Consider the following 24639-nt stretch of genomic DNA (forward strand, 5'->3'; position numbering starts at 1 on the left):
TACAGATTTTATTGTTATTTTTTATTGGGCTCTTCCTTGGGCCTGCCAGGGGAAGGCAGCCTATACATAGAATGAATGAACACCTGAGCTGAAGTTGGCCTGAGAGAAGCCACTGCTGTCCTCCATACTGTTGGATCAGGATACGCAGGTCTGGTCCCTTGCAGTTACCCCCAAGATCCTGGCAGCAGACCCACGTGACGGAGGCCAAACAGGGCCCAGTTTGCCAAGGACCAGGACAGGCCAGCAGACCCCAGCAGGACCCCCAACCTGGACTGGCTGGTGATTGGGCCAGAGCTTGTAAAAGCTTGATTGGGCCGGAGCTTGAAGGAATACACAGGACCTTGGAGAGGCTTCAGATGTTCGTGGAGAGCGCAGGAGTGGGGCGTGACTCTTGGACAGCTGCAAGAACCCCCCAGATCATGCAGGAAGGGGAGTGCAGTATCGTCCGGCCCCAGGAAAGAGGGAGGGGATGAAACGCCTAGCAATGCCACAGCGGGGGGGGGGGGGGGCTTCGCTTTCAGCCACGGTCACTCAATGGGTGAAGAACAGAGGGGGTCACATGGATTTTTTTGGCCTTCCCTTTCCCAGGATGTGAAACGGTGTTTATTGTCAAGGCTGCTCAGCATGTCAAAGAGTCTCCAACGCTGCCCCCCCCCTTCGGGCCCCCTTGTTCCCATTCCTGTGATCCAAGTTCCATTCCAGCAGACCGCTGTGGATCCCAGAGGGCTTCTACCATGTGCACAATGAGGAAGTGGATATCTGTTGGTAGTTGTGGATTGCGCCACCCGCTACCCTGAGGCCGTGCCCTTGTGTACTCTTAGAACCAAGGGGACGAGCATGGAGGCATCTTTTTGAACACATGGGGCTGCTCAGGGAAATCTTAACGGGCCAGGGAGCTCCGCCCAGTGGTGGGATCCAAAAATTTTAGTAACAGGTTCCCGTGGTGGTGGGATTCAAACAGTGGCGTAGCGCCCATGGGGCTGAGCGGGGCACGACGGTGCGTGGTCGGGCATTCCGGGGGCGGGGCATTAATAATTTCTCTGTTACTGCAAAAAGCTCTTACTGTAAAAAAAGTTCCTAATTTCCAGCTGGTATCTTTCTGTCCATAATTCAAACTCATTATAGCCAGTCCTATTGTCTACTGCCAAAAGAAACAACTACTTCTCCTCTCATTGACTGCCTGTCAAATACTTAATACTTTCAAATACTTAATTTTGTTTCTAGAAATCAAAAGAAGGATACTTTCCTTAAACAAGGAACTTTACCATATTTCTAAAACATGTTTTTAAAACAGCCCAACAGGGAGAATTATCCCGTTTTCTACCTTCGCTAACCAGCCACATAGGAAACAACAGGACTTGATGATTTTTGGACCTAATGGAATTTCTAACAGAAAAGCAGACCCAATGAGTAACCCCCTCTCGGCACACATAAATAATTAGTAACCCACTCTCGGGAACTGGTGAGAACCTGCTGGATCCCACCTCTGGCTCCGCCACAGCGCAGGTGACCAAGTGGCTCCACTGAGTGTTGGGGCTAAGGCAGAAGTTCACAGCAGCTGTGCTCCTTCAAACAGACAAGTTAGCAAAGCGCTTCAATCAGACCGTCAAGTTAGTACTGAAGGGAAGTAGTGCATGATAAACCTGCCCAATGGGACCTCTTGGTAGACCCCTTGCTGTTCATGATGAGAGAGACCCCCACAGGGCATGTCCCATTCCAGCTGCTGTATGGGCAGAAGCCCCACGGTCTTTTGGATGTAATGAGGGCCAAGTTGGTGTCCCAGGAGCCTGGGGAAGGCAGCCTGTCCCCAAGGACAAGCAGCAACTCTGCTCCCCACACCCCTCCCTCACCTTCCCCCCGGGAGGCAAGGTTGGGGGGCCTCAGCAGAACCCAGGAGGGAGATAATGGCACACAAATCCCGACCCCCTTGGACAAGGACACTTGGAGCCATTCTCTGGGCAGCTTTTTCCGCAGGGCCCGAGGGGGGAGGTGAGGGCTGAGCATGCCCGGCTTGGCCGGGGGGGGGGGGAGGGGGGCGGGCAGGGGGGACAGTATCTGCCTGGTAGGGAGTCAGCCAACAATTGAGCTTCATTTCATCATACACGCACCAACCCTAACCCTAGCCCTCCCCATGGAATACCAAAAGCTCAACACTTGGTCTGTATGCAGCATCGCAGCCTTCCCATCATCAGCTACACTTCGACAAAGAAAACAGTGAATATATATATTTAATGTGTGAAGGAGGAGAGGTAGCCCTCCCGCATAGGTTGGCATGACCCCTCCCCACAACATTGGCACAAATCCCTGAACATCAGGATGAGAGCAAAGGGGCGGGGGGGGGCAGGATTCCAACACCGAGCTCCCCCCTCCCCCGCCAGTCCTGGAGGAGGCCACCTTCTGCCACCACAGCTCCCTTTCCCCAGGCCGAAGCACCCCCGTCTCTCCCCGAAAGAAGGACTCTTTGCTCCTGGGCTGACACCTGAGACATTTTCTGGCCAGGGCAGCCACTCGGTCCCCGGCCCCAAACTCCCCTCCACAGGGGCCCAGGTGGTCCAAGCTGAGGCAGGATGCGGAGGCAGCCCGGAAGCCCCGGCTCTCGCAACGAGACGCTGCTCCCGAAAGCTGCCAGCACCCCCTGTCAGTCACGCCAGTCCCGCCTCCTCCGAGGGACCTTGCTTCCCTGCCCCAAGCAGCCACGAAGGACGTCTTGTCAGACCTGGGACTGCAGCCACAGGCGAGGGTCGAAGGTCGGGTGGGCCCGGGGGTGCAGCGGCGGATGGGTGGGCTCTGGGGTAGGGCTCCCGCTGCTGGAGGAGCTGGAGCTGGAGGGAGACGGGCCGTGGGTCCGAGGCAGGGGCGGGCGGCTGGAGCGTCCATTCAACAGGCTCAGCTTGGCATCCAGGGAGAGGGTGCGAGGCCGCCTCCACGGAGGGTGCAGCAGGCGTGGGCTGGCGCTGGAGTTGCTGTCACTGTCTGAAGCCACGGCGGGAGGGGGCCCTGGCCCCTCAAAGAGGGACAGCCACGCAGGGCTGCCCAGACCTGATACCCGACGAGCCAGGATCTCTGTCACGGCCTCGATGTCATCCGCTGGTTCAATAGCTGGAAGGGAGAGGGGCGGAGGAAGGGAATGACCACCCTGTGCCTCGGAGGGGCTGCGCAGGAGAAGGCAGGGTCGCAACACCCCCTCCTCTGCTCTTGCCCTTCAGGGGTCCACCCGGCCTCCAACAGCCCCCACGCTGGCAGCCGCTCGCCCTGCAGCCCCAGCACCCCCTTCCCACAGACAGCTGCCAGACGGCAAAAACCTTCGCAAAGCACCCTCCCCCCCCACGCCCGATCTACAAAGGCTGGTGTGGGGCTTTGAGGGGTCAAACACCCCCCACTGGAGCTGCAGGGAAGCAGTCCCCCTGAGGCTACAGCCCCCCAGGATCAGTCGCATCTTTCAGGCAGCATAGGCTGAACTCTTCCCCCCCCCCCCCCAATAGAATGGGACAGGCTGGGAATTCTGAAACAGGTGCCTCCCCCCTCCCCCCAGGTGAAACAGAACTGGCTCTCCTGCCTCTCAGCTGGAGTTTCCCCCAATCCAAGCAACAACTTTCTCTACACCCCCCCCCCCCCACGGGGTCCTACCTCCCGTCCAGCTGAATTACTTCACCTGTCACTGTAATAGGAGGAGAGCAGAGCCCGAATCTCCTCAGAGACAGCGGTGTCCTGCAACAGAAGCCCCTCACAGGCGGAGGGCAGCCCCACGGGGCCAGGGAAAGCTGGGGGTGGCGGCATGGGGACAGAGAGGAAGAGACACAGAGGGACACATGCAGAGAGAAAGCAGGAGGAAAGTACAGAGTTACAGACACATAGATCCGGGTGGGTGACGCAAAAGAGAGATGTGGGGTGGGCCCATGGAAACAGAGGAGTGAAAACGAGCCCTAGAAGGAGCAGAAAACAGAGAGCCCTCCCAGCCCCCGCCCCAGGCAGGGAGCCTTGCCCCAGGCGGCCCGTGTGCTGGGCTCTGATGGCCCCTGAGAAAATGACCCTGCAGCCCCGGAGGCAGCTTTGGGGTTTGCTTTCTCCACTGCTTTCTCCACTTTCTCCTGGGCAAGAGGCAGGATTTGTCTACCACAGAGGGCCGAGTTCGGATCTTAGTAGCTACCTGCTGTGAAAAAGGCCCAGCTTTCCGCACTAAGGACTGCAGAGAGCACGTCTTGGAGTGGGGAGGGCATGCCTGGAGCACCCCCAAGAGCCCGGGAGCGGGGTTTAAGATACACAAATAATGTGCACACAGAAGCCGCCGTCACCGTTAATTTCTGTGCCGGGAAGAAGAGTTCTGTCCGAGTAATTCTTTTGCTCCACTTAAGAAGCTCTAAATGCCGGCAGCAATTGAAGTCTCAGCCCCATGGACCCAGGGACAGAGTTGCTGGGCCGGATTAGGTCTGCTGTCCCCCCGGCCCCCTCTGCCAGGCTCCCAATCTCCCCTCTCCTTTCCGAGAGGATGGGCACCATCATGACATCAGGCATCAAGCCCCTCCCCACACCTGCTTACCTGTCTCATGATACAAAGAGCCCTGCTTGGGCAGCTGAGCAGTGGGCCGGCGCGGGGAGGGCACCTCCACCTTCATCAATTCGTCACAGCAGCGCTTCCACTGACCTGGGGCAGGAGGGGGACAGTTAGCGAGACCCCGCCCTGTCAATCCAAGGGTGTCAGTCAAGTGCTTGACCACTGTCATGTGGCCCCCCAAGACCCACAACAGCCCTCTATCCCCACCCTCTGTAAGGAATTCCATAGAAGCAGAAATAAAAGGCTCTTTGGTGAAAAAGACCGTTTATTCAGACATCTTAGAAAGCTCAAGTACACTAGAAAGTGGCAGGGAATGACACTTCCGGCCAGAAGCAATAGGTTATAACTCTATTCATCCCATCCCCTTCCCAGCCTCCCATGGGAACGGGAGACCCTCATTCCTCCAAGCGCAGAGATAAGGTCTCCATGCGATGAAGCTGGCCCATAAAGCCTCGGGCGTGCGCGGAATGCACCCAAAGGTTACTTTACCATCAACACCATTGAAACCCTTACACTCTGCCTCCCTTTAAAGAAGACCCCTCCCCCCCAGGTTTATCTTGGAAAGTTAGCGCCAGGAAAGCTTAAAGAAATAGGGCAGAAGGCCACACATTTTACAGGAATAAACCCATTGAGTTATACCCAGAGGAATATCCCACCCAAGAGACTAACATTGTGCAAAGCGTTTGCCATGATTAAAAGGAGAGTCCAGGATGAAGCGCCAATTCTCAGAGTGCTTGTGGCCATCAATACAGTCGGTGGGGCCCTCTCGGCGGTCAGGCTGTGGGCATCGGAAGTGCCGGAGCCCTCCTTGAGCAAGCTGGAATGGAAGACAGGATGAATGTTACCAAGAGAGTAGGGCAACTCAACGGCAGTGACATCATTAATCACTTTGAAAGTAATTCGAAAAGGTCCCACCTAATCTTGCCAAGTCTGGAAAATTTATGCACATCTCTGAGATTCTTAGTAGACAAATACACCCAAGCTTCACACGCAGAGGGAACTGAATGTTTATCCGAAAAGCTTGCAGCTTTTGGGAGTTCCAAAGCCTGTTGTGGCAAATGTTGTCTGGACCCATTTCCACCCTCGCTAGGGATGAAATCCATTGTTGAAACTCTGGAGAGGTCCAAGCTGTCATGGGTAGTTGTGGCAACCTTGGCGGGAAGGCGACACTAGACACAATTTCCCTCAAAGGGTTTTTTTTTTGTACTTCTATGAACCGTGACATTGTTATAGAAATTACGCCATATAAAGCGAACGAATGAGCTCGCACCAATTGTCCTGGTGGTAGCTGGTGTAACAACGCATTAAATACTGCTCTAGAGGTTCTGTTCGCTTCTCTCCGCCTCACCGTCCACTTGAACGTGCGGTGGGGCGGCGACCAGCTGAAGGGCCCCAACAAACCCCAAAACGCCTTCCAGAACTCTTTGAAATGAATTGGAGGTCATGGTCGAGACCACCTATAACGGGCTGAAATGTAGACCTATAAACATGTTGGAATGAACAGCCGCGCTAACTAGGATGCGGAGGAGGGATGGAAGCACACGAGGAATAAAATGGGCTTATTTAGAAAATAAGTCCACCACCACCCACAAAACCGTGTTAAGGCATGACTGTCGGCAAGACCGTCTGTAATAAAAAATCCCATGGAGATGATGACTTCCCAAGGGCGGAGGCCACCGGGAGAGGTTTCCCAACAGCCCGCTGGGGCTTCCGAATGGTCGGCTTCTGCACAAACCGAGCAACCTTTAATATACGCCATCGTCCTTGGCGCATTATGCTACACCAGAACTGGACGGCGGGCTCAAATGCAAGAAGTTTTCAGAAAGCCAAAAATGTCCAGCCGAAGCCAGGCATCGCGGCAGGCTTCCAGAACCCAAGCTTGGCGGGAGGGGGGGGGAGGCACGCACTCAACATTCCCCCCCTCCGGCCAAACTCCCATCTCTCAAACGCACTGAGCTCACTTCCTCCCTGGAGGCTCGTGCAGCCCCGGCCTCCTCGAAGTCTCCAAGAGGAAAGTGGGGGAGACGAAAGGACTAGGAATGCATGGGTGGAGGAGGGGTGGACGCGTTGAGATTGGGCAGGACAGCCAGCCCCAACTGGAGGGGAGAGAACAGTGCGTGGAATGTCTCCGTATGTTCAATGCACCCCCTCCTCGGTAGCTAGCTGAGAGGCCTGCGTCAGCCAGTTTATTGGTTTTCCAGGGGAAAAAAATGGACTGTAAAAGAGAACAGAAGAAATGAAGCCCAACGGAGTTTGGAGCTTCATGAGTGGACTCTTTACCTCTAGTCGCGTTAAAGCAGGTCTGTGAGAGGGAGAGTCAGTTCAGTTAATTGGGGTATAAAGTCCACTATAGAAATTAGTAAAACCAAGAAAAAGATTGGAGTTCTTTATGGTTTAATTTGGTGGGGCAGGCCAATTGGAGGACCGCGGCCAGTTTTAGCAGGGATCCATTTTCAAGCCCTCATGGTGATCCGGTAACCCAAATAGTCAATGGAGGTCTGGGTGAAAACAGCATTTGGATAGTTTACAAAGAGAGTTGTCGAAGCAAAGCGCTTCAATACCTCCAACCAATGCGTTTCACATGCTCTTCTATGTAGTTTGTGAATAAATTAAAACGGCCATCCTAAGTATACCTACAACTCCCCTTGTACAATAAATCGCTTGGAGAACTTCGATATGGGCTATAAAACCGCCAAAGCCCGGGGCCCCTAATTCTAACCCAATGGCATTATCGGGCATTCAAACTGTCCAAACTTTGTGTTAAAGCGCAGTCAAGTGTTCATATCCTTCCAGCAATTCTGACTCTGTAGTAGAAGCTTCTCCCAAGTCCAGTTTATAAAATGCCTGCTTGCCCGGAGTCGCCTAAAAGCGTCCCCGATCAAAGGCAAAGGGTATTTATTGGACAGGGAGATCGTAATGGCGAACCTCGAGTAATTCAGCACAAAGTCAGAAAAGACCCATCTTTCTTTTCACCAAAACAAAACGGGAGACAGCGTGCAGGCGGTAGTTTGGTGCAGTCATACCGTATGAAACCGCTGAACAGTTCTTCTTGTCCAAGAAGGCACGGTTCCCTTCTCCTCATTGCAAGGACTCATAATGGTAGATTCTACCTTTGGGCAGTTCGCTCTGGTTGTAATAACGATTTTGCAGTCCAATGCCTCTATAAAGTAAGGCAACTGATCGCATTCTTGCTCCCCGGAAAACTCTGGCTAGATCATGGTACTGCCCGGTGGGATGCCAAATATCAGAATCCGGGGAGCAATCGCTGATGAAGCCAGGGAGGGGGCGTGTCAGGAGAAGCTGGTTTTTCCCCCACCATGTGTTGTTCAACGAGGGAGGGTCAGTGAACTTTGTAGGATCCGTTCTTTCCAAATGAACTTTTGGTTCATGTATCAATAACCATGTACCCAAAACTATGGAGTGTTTGGCCAGAATACCGGTTCTTCAAAATAAAACTAATTTTCTCCCAATTGGTCGCGAACGGAGGAGAACCGGTTGTGTTTTGAACTGGCCGGTCCTCGTTCTCAGGGGCTGTCATTCATTTTAGGCGAATGGTAAGGAGCTTAGCTAGGGAATTTGATCCAGACCTAGCTCCTCTGCCACCTGGGGTCAGTATTAAGCAATGCTGCCGCAACGCCAAGGGCCGAGGCTGGTACGCGAGGAATGTGCTTAGCTGGGTTGGCCAGAAGCAACGCTGACAGTAATGGAGCTGCCTTCACTCACCGCTGCGTCAGGGAGGTCGGACCCATGTCCATGGGGCTGATCAGGCAACAGCCGTTTCCCTCCCCAAATTTAGCCGATGACCAGCTTTAGATCAGCCCGTCGAGGTGGCCCCGACCGCGCGATGGTGGCTTGGCAAGATGGAGGCGCGGCGGTAGCTGAGCGGTTGGTTTTGTTTCTTGGGACAGTTACGCTAGATGACCTGGCCCCTCCGCAGTAAAGGCACAATCCCAGTCGACTGACGCATGCGTTCAGAGGTGGTTTCGTAGAGGGCAGCTGGAAGCTTGACGAATTAAGTGGGCGCAGTGGCAGGTTTTTGGCATGGCCGATACCGCACGAAGCAGTATTCCAACGACGCCACCTGGGATCCCAACTGGATCCAACTGCTAATGAGTACCGAGGAACCCAATTAAAAACACCCGCTTCAATGAGCGCTTACCGTCATTCACACAGCATCCGAGAAAGTATTCGTGATTTCATGCGTTCAGAGCCACCAGGAGGGAGTCGCAGCAGCCGCCGCATCTAAATTCAATGGGCAAATTCTGCAACGAAGGTTGTCTTTGTTGGATAGTTTTGATGGTGCTGGATAAAGCTTCATTCTCCGGCTTCGAATCTTGGAAGCCAGCGCTCTTAAGGCTTGGAGAATCAAGCGGGCACCGCGGCGAGAGTCTTCAATCTTGCAAATCCAAAAGAGTCACTTAACTGTCGGTTGTTGCCCCATCCAGACTGGAGCCGATGTCCCGTATTTTTTCGCTCAGACCGGGTATAAATCATCATAGTCTTCCAAGTGGGTATTGAGTTGCAAAATAAAGTAGTGAAGTTTTAGCCGCAGCGTCCCATCCAAAAGCGGGCCGGTATCGGGGCCTATAGTAACCCCCCCGCTCCACGGCTCTTACTGCAGGGCGGCGCGGTTGCTGGCTGAGTTAAGCAGGTTAGCAGGCAGCCAACTGCTGCACGGGAGGGCCGAGAATCGGGGGCGCTGGCTGTGGCTGATGGCGTTAAAGTGGCAGGACCCAGGCACATTGGCCTCCTGTTCCGAGCATTATCAGTAACAGCATAGACTCCAACTTGCAGGGCTTCCCTGGTCTGTTGCACCTCCCTTAGCTCCCTTTCCAACGCAGTCAGTTCCCTCTCCTCATGCGGGTCATCGCATCCTGGTGGCGCATGCAGAGCAGCTTTTCTCTCGCTCCACTTTAGCCAGTTCGGCCCCGGGCGAAGCTGCAGTGAGCTCACTTTGCGGCGCAGGGCTCCGTTGAAGCGGCTTCGCTGCTGTCGGGCAAATCCAGTCTGGAGTGTTTCAGGACTTTATCATGGACTTGCTGGTGATTCTGGAGGCATATTGTCGTTGAGTTTATCTTTGGTAACGCGGTCCAACTTCGGAAGCTGACCTTCTTTGCGCTGCCGCTCCCGTCCCTCTCTGCAGGTTTCGCCATTTGCCAGTAACTGTGCCCGCTCCTCCTCCCATAGCTGACGCTCACGGGTCCATGCTTCTTGGAGCATCTCGCGAAGTCGCCCCACTTCCTCATCCCAGGTCTCCTTCGATGGAGAGAGGAACAGATCCGGCGCTGGGAGCGCAGGCTTCTTCTTCGGACTCTTAAATGCGTCATTCGGAAGGGGAGACATCGGAGACACCGTTACCGGTGGCTCCCTCAGGCACCTTTACGGTGCGGCTGCTGACCCGGGTCAGGGGTCCATTGGAAGACAGTACGGATACCCCTCCCAATCCCAGGTTTAGATCCCAGTGTCCTTTGGACGGGCCCCAGTTAACATTGTGCCACAGTGGTTCTTGGGGAGCATCACCAAAATACCGAGGTCCAGGGAACCGCTCAATGTTGACTCTTGCCGTTTGTTGCCGCATCGAAGGTGGCCGAGCCCGTCTCCTCCATGACAGAGTTGCATCCTGAGGTTTGTAATCCACACCAAAAAACGGTAGAGATCCATCCACAGGCCTTCCATCCATAGGACAGGCTCCCCAAACGACTCATGTAGGTCCCCATGAGTGCGCCGCCACGCCCCTCGCTCCAACGGAGTAAGCAAGGAGGAACTCCGTATGATCACGAGGACGGAGAAGAAGTCACCAGCGAGGAGCCCGCCTCTCCCGCCGGGTTCCTCCAGATCCAGAAGGGGAAAGGTCGGAGCTCTCTTAGCCAAGACTACCGCGACCTTCGTAGGTAACATTCCAACCTCTCCATGTCGAGACACTAGAGGTCCACTGTACTAGTAAGATAGATGGATTAAGGATTCCTGCCACAATGTAAGGAATTCCATAGAAGCAGAAATAAAAGGCTCTTTGGTGAAAAAGACCGTTTATTCAGACATCTTAGAAAGCTCAAGTACACGCAGAGTGGCTTGGGAATGACACTTCCCGCCAGAAGCACAGGTTATAACTCTATTCATCCCATCCCCCTTCCTGCTTCCATGATAAACGGAGACCTCATCTCCCGCGCAGAGATAAGGTCTCCGCCGATGAAGCTGGCCCATCGCCCGGGCCGTGGAATGCACTCAAGGTTACTTTACCATCAACACCATTGAAACCCTTACACCCTCAGAGCCACGGCCAGCATAACATGGTTAGGGGCTCCGCCCCAGTCCTTCCCAGTGGACAGAAATTCCATGCATCACTCCCTGAAAAATAACACAGCTGCAGGGCTTCCATCCCAAAGCACGCACCCACCCACCCACGCACGCACGCACGCACGCACGCACGCACGCACGCACGCACGCACGCACGCACGCACGCACGCACGCACACCCCATCCCTCCAAAGCTGGATACAGAGTGGCCCCACAGGAATTCGCTTCTTACTCCAAGGTGGATGGAGAACGGCCCGCAGGGCCCTTGCCGTGAAGGGTCCTTCTCATCGGAGGACAGGAGGACACCTTGCTGGGTGAGGCAGGAAATCATTTCCTGGCGTCCTTCCTCCTGCAGGAGTCACCCTTGGCTCAGCTCCGTAAGCAGTTTATCTAATCCTGAAACTTGTCAACAAATGTCAACTAACTTTAAAAGCATTAACTCACAGGTAGAATCAACAGAAACAGTGAAGGTACGTAAACAGGTAAGTGAAGAAGTCATAGAACAAACATAGTAAAGGAAAGGCTCTGAAATGTAGAGGATTCTGACCATGACCACAGGAGGGCCAAGATGTCCTCCTGGCCTCTGATGAGAAGGAGCCTTCATGGCAAGTGTCCAATGGGCCATTCTCATCGGAGGCGGACACCTTGCTGGGACACCCCCTCCCCCCGCCGAGCAATGTTCTTTAAATGGGTGATTCTCCAGCATTGCCTGCAACACCCTTCCACCCAGTGCAGTATCTGAAGAATGGCGTTTATTGATTTCATGGTGTCTGATGAAAGATGATAGGGAGGACCAGGTGGCCACACACTTTCCACTGAGGCCTGTCTTTTGAAGCCTCCATTAGCTGCCACACTCCTCGGACATTTTTTGTCCCTCATTGGGTGGAGATACTGAAATGAACAGTGCTCCTTAGACGTCCTGTCCTGGTAAGGAAACCCTTCCGTCCTCAACAGACATCCAGCCCCTGCCAGGTGACTTCCTGTGGGTGTTTGGGATCTGGATGGAACGAAGGGAGGTCTACCTCTGTGGGCCTCAAGGCAAAAGGTAGGGCCCAGAGGGAGCAGGATCTGTCCTTGGGGAAAATGTAGAGGTCTCTTCTCATGGGCTCCATGTTCCGAAGCCCTTCTAGTTGAGGTTCTTGCGGTGAGGAATAGAGCTTTCATCCTGAGGAATTTTGACGGAACAGCGGTTGGTTAGAACATTAAGAGTTTAGGCTCCTCCATGAAGGAATGCCATGAATGGGGGGGGGGGTGTCCTTATCAGTGGCTCCCTTGAGGAAGCACAAAATTAGAGGATGTTGAGAAGGAGGAAAACCTTTGAATATGGTAACACTGTAGCTGGTGCTGCGATTGGCCTTTCAAGGGTGCTAGCTCTCAGCCCCTTTTCTCCTCTTTCGTGGAGAAATGGTTGCACGTGTTGCAATTCTGGACTAGTGCTGGTGACATGTTTTCCTGTGACACCAACGGCACTGGAAATCAGCAGCCCCAGTAAAGCCAATAAGGCCATCGGTGGAGGATGCTTGCTGCTGAGTACCGCGGAAGACAGTTCCTTGGTCTTGGCAATCTTCCTCTCTGGGAGCACGAACTGGTTGGTGGCTGTCCCAATTAATACCCCCAGATGCTCTAGAGTCTGCAAAGATTACAGGCGACTCTCGGACACGTTGACTAGAAATCCAAATTCCTGAAGAGTGCTGCTGACAACCTGCGTGTCCTCAAATAAGCCTGTCGTCCATGAAAGGATGTCGTTTGTTCTCCTTTTCCCTCAGCCTGATGATGGGATGGAAGAGCATCTTGGAAAATACTGTGCGTGCCGTGGCGAGGCTGAACAAAAGCGCAAAATTGGAAGGGAAGATCAGCCACGCAGAACCCAAGGAATCTGCGGTGACTGCGATCCATTGGTACATGGAGATAAGCTTCTGTCAGATCTGCAGACAGGAGAAATTGTAGGGTTGTAGGGATTCTGAGTTGTTCTAGGGCTGTAGGGATTCTGAGAAGTTCTGAAAAGTTTCCATGTGGAAGTGTTTGGTCCTGGTGAATCTATTTATGAATTTGAGAACTAGTATTATATGCCAATTTCTGTTTTTCTTCTGTACTGTGAAAAAAAAAATAGAATAGATGCCAGATCCCCTCTGCAAAGGAGGTACCAGTTCTATGGCCTTGCTCTGCAGAAGGTGTTGTACTGGCTATTTGTTTCTGAATCGTTGGAGAAAATTATTTGAAAATTGGGAGGGAAAGAGGTGATCCAGTGGGGTCCAATAAAATACTGTTGAATATCCCTGAGTCACTATTTCTAGTGTCCATGCATTGGTTTGGGTGCTGACCCATTTGTCCTGAAGTCCCATTGTTTGGCCTGTTTATTGTTCTTATCTTCTTTGTCAACTCTGTGAAAGTTGTTTCTGGGAAACCTGGGGTTGAGGTGGTAGAGCACACCTTGATTGCCATAATCGTCGCCTCCTGGGCCTTGCAGAGTGCTTTTTGTCTAGACTGCCCTGTAAGTTACCAGCTCCATCCTCTGAGACGAGTCCAGAAGATTGTAGGGTTGCTATGGGAGCATCAGTCAGTGGAACCTGGAAAAACTGGTTAGTAGAAGAGGGTGAGGCATAAAGCTTTCTGGCATAGGCTGGGAGGTGTCTGTTAGACATGGGATTAGCCTGTTCAGATTTAATCTGTTCTTCTAGGTGTTCCAGCATAGGAAACAGACATATCTGTCCTGGGGGAAAAACTCCTTGATGCCCTCAGGGCGTTTTTTCTCTTTGGGAGCAGAGAGCTGATTTCCCCGCCTTCCCCTCGTTTTTCTTGCAGCTCAAGGGCTTGCAAGGTTTGGGAAGCAAGTTATGTACAGTCACCTGCTTTAAAGGACCTGGTGGCAGGTTCAGGTGATTCCATTTCAAAGAGGTGAGGGGTGCCTACCAGATTAGGATTAAAGTCAGATATCAGCTCAGCAGTAGCAGAATGGAGTGTGCCAGACAGTGGCCCCTGCTGTTTGCAAAACACTTTCTTCTTCCCTCATGGATTTCCTCACGAAGGCTGTGAGAACCGGAGGAACTTCATAGTCATTGTGAATTTGGGAGGATCTGAAGGTAACTGCTGCCTCTTTGTGGCTGGGGGTAGGAACGCGGACGGTCCTCCCGGCCACTTCCTGCTCCTGGCTGACCTGAAGGGCGTAACTCCCCATCAGAGCAAAGGAGCGATTCGGAAACAAGGTGGCCGCCAGCTTCTCCTTGAGTGCTGAGGCTATATCTGGGCTCGTCTTCTGCACACCTCTTTTTGGCTTGAGCTGCAGTTGAGGGCATTTCAGCTGGCTCTGTTTGGGTGGAGACCCGCATCTCACCAGCTGACACCGAGTCCTCGCGCTCTCCCTCACTGCATGGCTCTTCTTCATGATCGGAGCAGAGGCTTCCCCCATCAGAGCGGCTCATGACTTGAGCGGCAGTAAGGCACGCTCACCAAGTCAAGAGTTGCGATCTCCAGGCTGCTGGCCCTGTCAGAAGAGAAAGGCTGGGGGGGAGGTAGCCATACAAAAAACAGGAGTGATGGCCTAAGGACTGAGTAAACTGAATCAACAAAAGAATAGATTTGAAAGAGGTGGAAGGAAGCAATAGAACAGCGGCTGAAGGAGGTAAAAACCAACTGCTAGTTCTAATCTAGAATAGCGAAGGGCTACGCTGTGGGTGCTCTCCCTCTGGAGGCAGGAAAAGGGCTGAGGCAAGAAGGAAGCAAGAAAATAAATCCCTGCCTCCCTGATTGGATGGTGGGAATCACCCAGCAAGATGTCCTCCACCTCTGAAGAGGGCTGCCTTGTTCAAAATGAGGGGAAGCCAGGAAAGAGTGGCAGAGACAGGAAGCCCTCCACCCCCACCCCCCAAATCACACACGCAGGCTTGGGGAAGGTACCGAAATGGCTGCTCTCCAGGCCGTGACAGCGCCCGTGGAACATGAACCAATGGCTGATTCTTCAGATGAACTGAAGTCCTTGCAATGCTAAGGAAGGAACCGCTGGGCTAAGCCTACGGCCATACCACCCTGAACACACCCGATCTCATCTGATCTCGGAAGCTAAGCAGGGTCGGGCCTGGTTAGCACTTGAATGGGAGACCGCCTGGGAATACCAGGTGCTGTAGGCTGCTCTCCAGGCCAGACAGCACCTGGGACATCTCTAGACTTGGCCTGGCAGTGACATGTGCTCGAGGTGGTTCCCTGGCACCTGACACCACAGCGGTTCACAAAAGAAAATATATGCAGCAACGAAAGCAAACTCAATCTGCAACTCAGAAAGAATTCAGACAACTCAGGACCCTGAGCTGTCCTTGGAAAGGCTAAGCAGCTCTTACCACCATACCCTGCCCTTTAGAGCCCTGTACAGTGGTTCTTGTCTCACAACAACCTTCTGAGGTTGGTTTGGGTAAGGGAGAGGAGTGATTGGCTCAAGGTCACTGAGTTAATTCCAAGGCTAAGTGGGAATTTGAACCCAAGGCCCCCAGGCTGCAGTCCTGGTTCTCACCCCCCACCCCCACCCCCACCCCCACCGAAAAGCCTGACCTTGAAAAGACCCGTCCAGAGACTCAAGCAGAGCCAGGCAAACAGTGGCCAGAGACGGCCTGCAGATCAACTTCTCTCCAGAGGGGAGGGGTCTGCTGCAGGACCCCCATCCCAGCTTGCAGTGGTACAGCCAGAGTGGACGGGGACCTTTTGGGAAACCCCTCCCTCCCTCCCTCCCAAATGGCAGCAGCAGGAAAAGAAGAACCAGCGGTGGCTGGAGGGCCCAATCCGGGTCGCCCCCTCACGCTTCGTGGCGCCTCTTCCACTCACTCATGTCGTAGAAGTGCTGCCAGAAGGCCTCCATCCAGCGCTGCGTCTCTGCCCGGTTCTCCGCCTGGAGCGTGTGGGTCACCTCCTCTGCCCCGTAGTGGTTGGTGATCAACATGCTCTGCGAATGGTTCTTGGGGTCCCGCTCCATCACCCGGATGCGTGTCTCCTGCGGGTGCAAAGAGGTCTTAAGGGCAGGAGGGGCCCCCTTTCTTGGAGCAGGCCCAGCCTCCCCCACAGGCTCGGAGCCTGCGTGTCGTGTGGGGGGCATCCATTTGGCTGCTGGGTGTTCTGGAAGCCTGTGGTGGGCAGGGGGGGCAAGGGTCACACGCGGAGTGGTGTGCAAGGCGGTCTGAGGCCATTCGTGCTCCCCGCCCACGACACAGCACTCCCCCTCCCCTCCCAGGCTGCCCCGGGTGCTCCGCATCACCCTAGCAGCGGAACAGCCCCCACTCGGCACACAGAAGGTCCCGCGGTCCGCCCTGGGGACAGGCAGCGGGGGATCAGGCCCTGGAGTGAGCAGGCGGAGCGCCCTCCGCCCGTGGGCTGGTTCACTGACCTTGCTGATGGTGATGGTGAAGGCCGGCTCCACGGGGGTTTCGGCATCCTGGGGGTGGTGGTAGCAGAGCAGTTTGGGGCCACGCAGGACGCAGAAGAGCCGGAGCCAGCCCGGCTGCTCCCCTGGCTGCAGAGAAGGCACGTGGGGAGAGGCAGTCGGCCAGCAGCTCCCGCGAGGAGGAGGAGGAGGAGGAGGAGGAGGAGGAGGGCCGGCTTCCCCTGTTCCTTCCAGAACGCCTCACAAGCCCCCCACGGCCACCCACAGCCCTTGCCCATGACGGAAGGGGCGGTCGACATGCTCACTTCAGGCCGGCCTGCGCTGCTGCTGCTGGCTGCCAACTCCCAAGCAAAGCTGCACCCACGCATGGCTAGATGTGGCGCTACCACTGTGACACGGCAGCCCTTTGCCACTGGACTGCCTTGTCCAAACCGGCACGTCTGCTGGAGGCTGGCAGGCTGCCACATGAGAGAGTAGCACCTGGCAAGGGGCGGGTGCAGTCGGGCAGCAGACCCCGCCGGAAAGCGGCACCCGCGCAGCCCACCTTGATGTGGCAGCTGACCAAGCGGAGCCTCACTTTCTGTCCTTTTCTTGCATTTGTTGACAAGCTCTGGCTGCTCCACAGACCTTAAACGTTGCCACTGAGCCCATCCTGGCTGCCCTGAGCCTGCCTTCCCCCCTGCAGGGAAAACGAAATCGCTCCCCCTCTGCTGTGGATGTTTCACTAGAGTAGCCAGGCAAATGTTGAAACTGGAGGATCATTACCTCCAGTTCTCCATCATTACCTTAGTTCTCCGAGTTGGGACTTTCCCTCATTATCTCTCAGTGTGTGGACAAGATGCAGCCCCCAGGGAAAGACCCGGACTTCACGGCTTGGGCCCACCCAAAAGGAAGAGCTTTTTTCCTCTGGTCCGGGGCGTTTATCACCTCCGCTCTCACCCCTTGATCCAAGCCAGCAGCCCCCGAGAGACCAGGGCGTTCAGTGTGCAGCCTTTTAAGAGGCAGAGCCCCCATTGTCAGAAACAAGAGCATTTATTCTGGGCGGCCCAAAAATACCCCAGAAATCTAGCTGGTCTCCAAGATGCTGCAGGTGAGCTGCTCCGCTCTCCTCCTCTGGGGTTTCTCTGATCTCCCTGCCTCAAGAGGAAGAGACGTCTGGCTTCCTAAGGCTCCGCCCCTTGAGGCGGGAGGTTCTAGCAAGGTGAGAGACAGCAGAGCCTTTCTTTTTCCACCTGTTATTTGCTCAGGGGCTGCTGGAGGGCTCGGTCTGCCGGGGGGGGGGGGGATGGGGGGATGGGCAGGGAGGCGTCACTCCCAGGCCTTGTCCTTTCTGCCCACTAGATTTTTGCAGAAGAGCTCCTGTGAAATGGACACAGGGCAACCCAACTCAGGGTATCAACCTCACTTGTTGCTATGCCCAGAGAGGACATGAATGTGGCTTGGTTGGGCCAGGCCCCAGAATGGCAGCGGGGGGTGGTGGTCCTGGGCTGGAGAGCCTTCAGAAAGGTGGGGTGGCTGCCTTGAGAGGGCTCATCAGGCCCACAAGCCAGCTGAGGCATGCCCCCCCCTGCCCCCCGTCACCAGGCCAGACTGGGAGAGCGGGGAAGGGGTGTTGTCTCAGCTGGCTTGTGCGCCTGTCTGATAAGCCCCCTCAAGGGCCACATCCAGGCTGCCTGTTTGACCCCACCACCCACCACCCGGTCAAACTATTGGAGTGGCCTCCAGAGTGTGTTTCTCCACAGCTACAACCAAGAAGGAAATGCAGGGGAGCAAGTGGGGGAGGAGGGAGGGGAACACCCCCCCCCCTCTGCTGGAACACAGGCAGCAACGGAGGCTGCAGCAGGTAGCATGTGAGGCAAGGAGGGCACTGCTCCACACCCGGAGCCTCCCCCCCACTCACCTGCACCCTGAGAAAGCTGCCCATCATCTGGTGGACCATGCAGCGGGGCTGGGCAGCAAGTCGGCAGCAGACACTTCCGTACAGGGGCAGCCAAAACGAGCTCTCCTCTGGAAGACAAGAGGGAGCAGGGGGGGCTGGCATCAGGCAGGGAGCAGCCAGGAGGGGCCCAGAGCTGGGCGGGGCGGTGGGGGGCGGGCAGGGAGACAGGCGGGCCTTCAGGAGAAGAAAGCCAGTGGGTCAGTGTGGACTCACAGGCTCCGGAAGGCAGCAGCCCTTGGAGGCATGAGAGCCTCTGAGGCAGGCCAGGGGAGGAAGAGCCCTCGGGGAAGAACCACCCCGCCCGGCTTTCATGCACGCCAGTTGCTGGACGCTAAAGGGGGTGAGGGTGGGGGGCGTGGCTCTTCTGGAATCAGCTCCCGACAGCTCCAGTTAAATGAGGGTCACACAAAAGGAGGCCTCGGTGGCCTCAGGTTGCAAGGCCTGGCTGAGCAAGGCTGCTAAGGAGCCGGTGTTTTGGAGGATGTTGGTTCAGAGGGCCGCCATGAGTCGGAAGCAACTTGGTGGCACTCGGCATACACACAACACACACAAAGCAACGGATGAGGTGAAAGACTTTGACTCGAGACCTTGCAGGGCTGCTGCCGCTCAGAGCAGGCGAACAGTTCTGACAACAAGGTACTTCATTAAAGATTTCCGGAATAAGCCAAGAAGTGGGAGGAAGGGCACTCCTGTGGACTGGAGCAGGTCAAACAGCAAGAAGCTGAGAGCTGGCATAAAGCGACAATCCCTGCCCGGGAGGGAAGAGGGAAGCCAGCTCCCACAAGGGTCAGGACTGGGACCACCAACGTTTTATTTGTTCACAAATGTTCTGGATTTGGGACTTAATAGTTTAGCAGCCAAGTTTGCAGAGGATACCAAATGGCTCAGGATGGTAAAACCCAAAGTGGATTGTGAAGAGCTACAGGAGAATCTATCCAGACTGGGTGAGCGGCCAGCAGTGCGGCAAAGAAAGTCCAGTGCTGGTAAGTGGAAGGTGATACAGATTGGAAGGAAAAAATGCCAACTTTAAATACAGGCGGCTGGGTTCAGAATTGGCTGAGACCAAGACTGGGAGAAATCTTGATGACTCAGAGTGCAAACTCCGTGCGGAGGATTATCGAGAAAGGAGCTGAACATAGAACGGCCAAGGTTGAAATGAACATAAGAACATAAGAACAAGCCAGCTGGATCAGACCAGAGTCCATCTAGTTCAGCTCTCTGCTACTCGCAGTGGCCCACCAGGTTCCTTTGGGAGCTCACGTGCAGGAGGTGAAAGTAATGGCCTGCTGCTGCTGCTGCTCTGGAGCACCTGGACTGTTAAGGCATTTGCAATCTCAGATCAAGGAGGATCAAGATTGGGAGCCATAGATCGACTTCTCCTCCATAAATCTGTCCAAGCCCCTTTCAAAGCTATCCAGGTTAGTGGCCATCACCACCTCCTGTGGCAGCATCTTCCAAACACCAATCACACGTTGCGTGAAGAAGTGTTTCCTTTTATTAGTCCTCCTGGCACCCACCAGCAAGGCAGGGTCCGGCTGCTCTGGGACCAGGTCACCGGCAGGAGCTGGAAATAGCAACCAGAAGGGGCTGGAAAAGGGTATGCCTCAGCACTCCTGAATGGGTTGCTCCAACGGACTAGCAGTCCATTAGTGGCTACTAGCCACAGCCATGGTGACTAAAGGGAACCCCTGCATCTGGAGGCCACGCGAGACGAAGGCCTCAGGCTCTGTGCCCGCCGGTTGTTGGCCCTCCAGATGAACAGGCTGGCCCGTTTGTGAGACGGGATGCTGGGCTGGACAGATGTTCACTGCTGTGATCCAGCAAGGCTGTTCTTATGTTCCCATGCAGGGTTCCCATGTGGAACACCACACCAGTCCCAGAGAGGGGGGGGGGCAGGCATCAGTGAGGCAGAGCGAACCCCAGAGCCAGCAGGGGCTGCAGAAAGGGCACCAGGATGCCCCACGATGGATAAAGCCCTGAGGGGCAACAGGAGGCCGACACTCACGGCAGCCCCATGCGAACAGTGAGGAGGACCAGGCAGATGATGTTCCCCTCCAAGCAGGGAGGGTGGAGTCGGTACCAACCTGGTGGGAGGGCAAAGTGCAAGCCCCCGATATGGTCCTCCCATATGTGACGCACCTGTGTGTGCTCATCAAGAGAAGCAGGGAGGCGGGCTGAGCAAGGCCAGGCCCACATGCCCAGATGCAGGGAGCTGAGGGGGCCGGTCCAGCGTCCACACTGGCCATAGTGCTCCCCTCCGGCAAGGTGCTCCCAAGGTGTGACCAGGGACCTGAGAGGTGAAGCTGACCAGCCCAGAGCACCAGAGCCACACGTGGTCTCCAGAGGTTTTCTGGGGGCTCCACCTCTGACTGGTAGGGCAGGATGCCACCTCCTCCGTCCTGGGCCTCTAGTGGCCAGTGGATAGCTGGTACTATTCCCACACAGGAGGACTCGTGGTTTTGTCTGTTGCACCATCTCTGCGTGGCGGTGAACCCGGGGCCTGTGTCTGCAGGGGCTTGACGCAGGAGTGGGCAGAAGAGGGGCTCACGGGCGGCAGTCCCCACAGGGGGGGTGGGAGTTTGAACACAGCTCCTCACAGCCAAATAAACATCACACCTTGACCTCAATGAAAAACTGGGGGGGGGGGGGGTACTGACAAGAGCCAAACAGTCAGAACTTTGCTACTTTTCCCAGTGGCAATTTCACCAACCTGGCATTTGCTGCTACTGCTGCTACTGCTACTCTGGAAGGTGCAAGAAAATGCTACGCACAAGAGCCCCCCACCGGCCCGGCCCTTTCCGCCCTCCCTCTCACAAGCTGCCAATATTCCCAAAATCACCCTTGCTGTCAAATGGCCATCCAGACAGTCTCTGCTTAAAAGCTCAACCCCTCCCCCCCCGCCCCCCGCAAGGAGCCCTGTTCCACTGAGGAACCCCTCTAGCTGGCTGGAAGACCTTCCTAAAGTGTAGCCGAAAACTCTTTTGGTTTAATTTCAACCTTTAATTTCACTTTACTGTCTGAATGACAGCCCATTAAATACTTGAAGATGGCTGTCATATCACCTTCCAGCTGCTTCTTCTCTAAGACAAACATGCGCGGCTCCTTCGACCTTTCTTCATAGAACTTGAGCACTCCCCACTTTTCTCTACCCTCAAGCCTGGATTCTCAAAGCAGCTGACAAACCCCTTTCCCTCCCTCCCCCACAACAGACACCTCGTGAGGCAGGTGGGGCTGAGAAAGTTCGGAGGAAAAATGGGACTGGCCCAAGGTCACCCAGCAGGCTTCATGTGCAGGAGCGGGGAACCAAACCCAGTTCACCCGTCGGTTGCCCACATGGAGGAGGGCGGAATCAGTGCTGGCTCTCCGGATTAGAACTCTCCACCACGCTTGCCCACTACATCGCTCGCCACCTTCATGGGCCTCCTCCGGGCATGTTTCACAGCTTGTCAACAGCCTTTCTCAATTGTGCAGCCCCAAAGGGAACCCAACGCTCCCAGGCATGAGCAGAGGAAAGCGATCAGGCCACTTCTGTGGAAGCCCCCCCAAATCGCATGTGGCTTTTCAGCCGAGCATTGCACGGCTGACCTCATGTGATCAGAGTATGGCCCATTAAGACCTCCAGTTTCTTTTTGCATGGGCTACTCCTGCCAAGACATGCCTCCCCGTCCTATAGTTAAACTTCACACTTCTCTCTCTTGAAAGGTTAATTTTACCAGTATTCGTTCCAGCTCAGTTTTCCAGCCTGTCAAGATCATCCTGTATCCTGATTCTGTCTCCCACCGCATCTGCTACCCCTCCCGACTGAGTATCATCTGCAAATGCAATGAGCACCCGTTCTATTCCTTCCTCCAAGCTATCAATAAAGATACCGAACAACACAGAGCCCAGCACAGATCCCCCACCCCCCATGTCACTCCAAGAGGATGCAACGGAACCACTAACATGCGCTCCTGGGGGCAGCCTGGCAACTAGTTACAATCGTGCAAGAATGTACTTGTGGTCCCTGGCCCAAGGGGAGTCCGGTTTGCCTCAAGCAGGGGGGATAGGACCTTTTCGGTCCTGGCCCCGGCCTGACGGAGCACTCTGCCCAATGAGACCAGGGCCCCGGGGGATTTAATGCCGTTCCGCAGGACCTGCAAGACAGAGCTGTCCCAACAGGCGTATGGTTGAGGCAGCCACAGTTTTCCATCTGAGCCTCCCCCCACCCTTGGACCACCCTGCCCATCATCTCTGACCTGTCCAGTCTTTTGGTTAGCACTGTTTTTATCAGGCATGTGAGCATCACCAGGATTTATATGAATTTATATAGTTTTAAGTTTTTAATTTTATGATATTTACAGTGCTGATTATCTGTCATTGATTTTATTTGTGTTAATGTCTGTGGTTGGAAACAGTCCTGAGCCCAAAAGGGGAGAAGCATGTCAAAAAACCCAATAATTTTTTTAAAAACCTCACCTAACAATAAAATGTACCAAACAACATTTTACCAACATGTCAATAGGGATATCATGTGGAATCTTATCAAAAAGCCTTGCTGAAATCAAGATGAACAATGGCCACACAGCCAGCCAGCGACAGATGCAGGCGGAACGTCAGGGGAAAATGCGACTAGAACATGGCCATACAGCTCGGAAACCCCACAGCACCCCTGTGCCCACAGCACTCCCCAAATCCAGCAAGCTAGGAACTTCCTCAAACAAGGACATGACTTGTTCCCCAGGAACCTTTCCTTGCTCTTAGTGATCGCAGCCGTCCTCTCAAACTGCTCAGGGACTGGCTGATTTGTGCTAAAACTTTTCCAGGTGAGGACGCCAAGACGGGGGGGGGGGCGGGGGCGGCAGGGTTGCAGACAAACTCGGGGTGACGTCAGCTCTCAAGATCCTCCTTTTCCCGCTGGGCTGAGGCTGGCCAGGAAAACGTTTGCCCACCTCCAACTCGGGATCTCGCCAACAGGTGTCTGCAGGTGAGAGGAGCCCACCTGGCCTACCGAGCATCGTCAAGCCACTCAGGCAGCCCGCCCGCCCGCCCGCCGGAGGAGGAGGAGGAGGAGGAGGAGCAGGCCCGGCCAAGAAAGACCCGCGTGCCCGGGCGGCAGAAGGGGCGCGAGGCTCGGGCGAGGGGCAGAGAGCGACCGGACGCCCCCGCCGGGTCTTCGTCTCCACCACGGCTGGGGCACCACCACCGCCCGCCCCCGCCCCGGGCTCCTCCTGGCCAAAACGCCTCGTCGTCCACCCGCCCCGACCCTTCCCCTCGCTACTGCCTTGGGCCGGGGCGCCACGTGCCTGCCCGCCGCCGCCGCCGCCGCCGCCCTACCTGCTCGGGCTGGGCCAGGAGGCTGAGCCGGCAGCGGCCCCGTCGGATTTCCATCTCCAGGGCGGAGCCGCGCGCCACCGTCACCCTGCTGGGCTGGTGCCGCTGGAACATGGTGGGGGCCCCCCTGCCGCCCGGCCCGGCCCGGCCCGGTCTGACCGAGGAGCGACGGGCGCAGCGCGCGGGACTTCCTGCTCCGGCTGAGCCCGCCAGCGACGGCCGCCCCTCCCCCCGCACGCCGGCCGAGCCCGCCTGGGCGCCCTGGGGCTGCGGGTGGGGCGCTGCCCTGGCTCCGCCCCGCGGCCCGCGCAGGAGACCGCCCCGCCTAGCCCGGCCCGGCCCGGCCCGCCATCGGCGGCCCTTCTGTGGCGTCCGAGGAAGCCCCACTGCCCCGACGGGAGCGGCCAGGCCGAATCCCTGGGCCTTCCCGCTGGCGGGCTGTCGCCTGGCGCTTCCTCCTGCGGGCTCCGGGTGGGGGACTAAACGCCTCTCGGCCGGCCGGGTCAGGGGGCCCCGGGGTGGGGGAGCGAGCGGGGTACCTCTTGCGTGCCAAGTGCCGCTCCACTCTCGGGCTCTGCACCCCGCCCTGGCTCTTTGCGGCAGATGCGTTAGTCATGGCACCCCCCGCCCCCCCCCCGCGCTCAGCTTCCATTCCTTGTCTGCCAAAGGGTGAGGGGTGCTAGCTACAGGGAACCCCCACCCCTCAGCCTGAGCAGCACTCCCAGCATCTGCTGTGGCTTCACTGCCCAGTTTCTTGGGGGCAGCCCTGCTCTCCCACCCTCCACCCCCCACTTCTTGCAGAAAGCCTTGGTCCTTTCCCCCTTTGGGTCTGGTGGGCAGGAGGGCGCTTTGGTCAGGGGGCTCAGGGGGGCACTGACCATAACACTCGCCCTGTGGGCCTGGGAACGCCTGCTGCCCTCTGCCCTTTGGAAATGACGGGCGGGAGGGGAGGGAGGGGGGGCCGTGGCTGGCTGCGGCAGCTGACCCTCGTGCCCGCTGCCACACTGTCTTCAAACAGCCCCAGTGGAGCTCAGCTGTGGCTGGCACGGGGGGGGGGGTGGGGAGGAGGACAGGATGCCCATGCCCGCCAGTACCAAGCACTGGGTAGGCACAATACAGGGAACGGATCCACATATGAAGCCCTCTGTGCTTTGTGTGAGTCGTGCAAGACCCCAGGCCAATT

At 55.9% G+C, this 24639-nt stretch overlaps 1 protein-coding gene and 1 non-coding gene across 2 annotated transcripts; one reads left to right on the plus strand and one right to left on the minus strand.

Annotated features, from left to right (window-relative positions):
* Positions 1–2210: 2210 nt before the first annotated feature.
* Positions 2211–23821, minus strand: RTKN (rhotekin). Its single transcript, XM_048508784.1, has 9 exons — positions 23460–23821; positions 22141–22279; positions 20455–20652; positions 20152–20230; positions 18108–18345; positions 16211–16336; positions 15655–15820; positions 4538–4642; positions 2211–3099 (listed from the first exon to the last, which is right to left on the minus strand). The coding sequence occupies exons 1-9, from the start codon at positions 23568–23570 to the stop codon at positions 2711–2713; spliced, it is 1551 nt and encodes a 516-aa protein (XP_048364741.1). The 5' UTR covers positions 23571–23821; the 3' UTR covers positions 2211–2710.
* On the plus strand, positions 14851–14969 carry LOC125440424. Its single transcript, XR_007245695.1, has one exon. It is a non-coding gene; the product is annotated as a 5S ribosomal RNA (ribosomal RNA).
* Positions 23822–24639: the final 818 nt, after the last annotated feature.

Source organism: Sphaerodactylus townsendi, linkage group LG10, assembly GCF_021028975.2.
Source record: "Sphaerodactylus townsendi isolate TG3544 linkage group LG10, MPM_Stown_v2.3, whole genome shotgun sequence".
Taxonomy (NCBI): domain Eukaryota; kingdom Metazoa; phylum Chordata; class Lepidosauria; order Squamata; family Sphaerodactylidae; genus Sphaerodactylus; species Sphaerodactylus townsendi.

Coding starts and splice junctions, on each gene's coding strand:
- RTKN (XM_048508784.1), bottom strand. CDS start 23,570: ATGTTCCAGCGGCACCAGCCCAGCAGGGTGACGGTGGCGCGCGGCTCC. Junction 20,653..22,140: donor CCTTGGGCCAGGGACCACAA/GTACATTCTTGC, acceptor AAGCCCCTGCAG/ACACAGGCCCCGGGTTCACC. Junction 20,231..20,454: donor GGCTCTGGTGCTCTGGGCTG/GTCAGCTTCACC, acceptor CCCTCCCACCAG/GTTGGTACCGACTCCACCCT.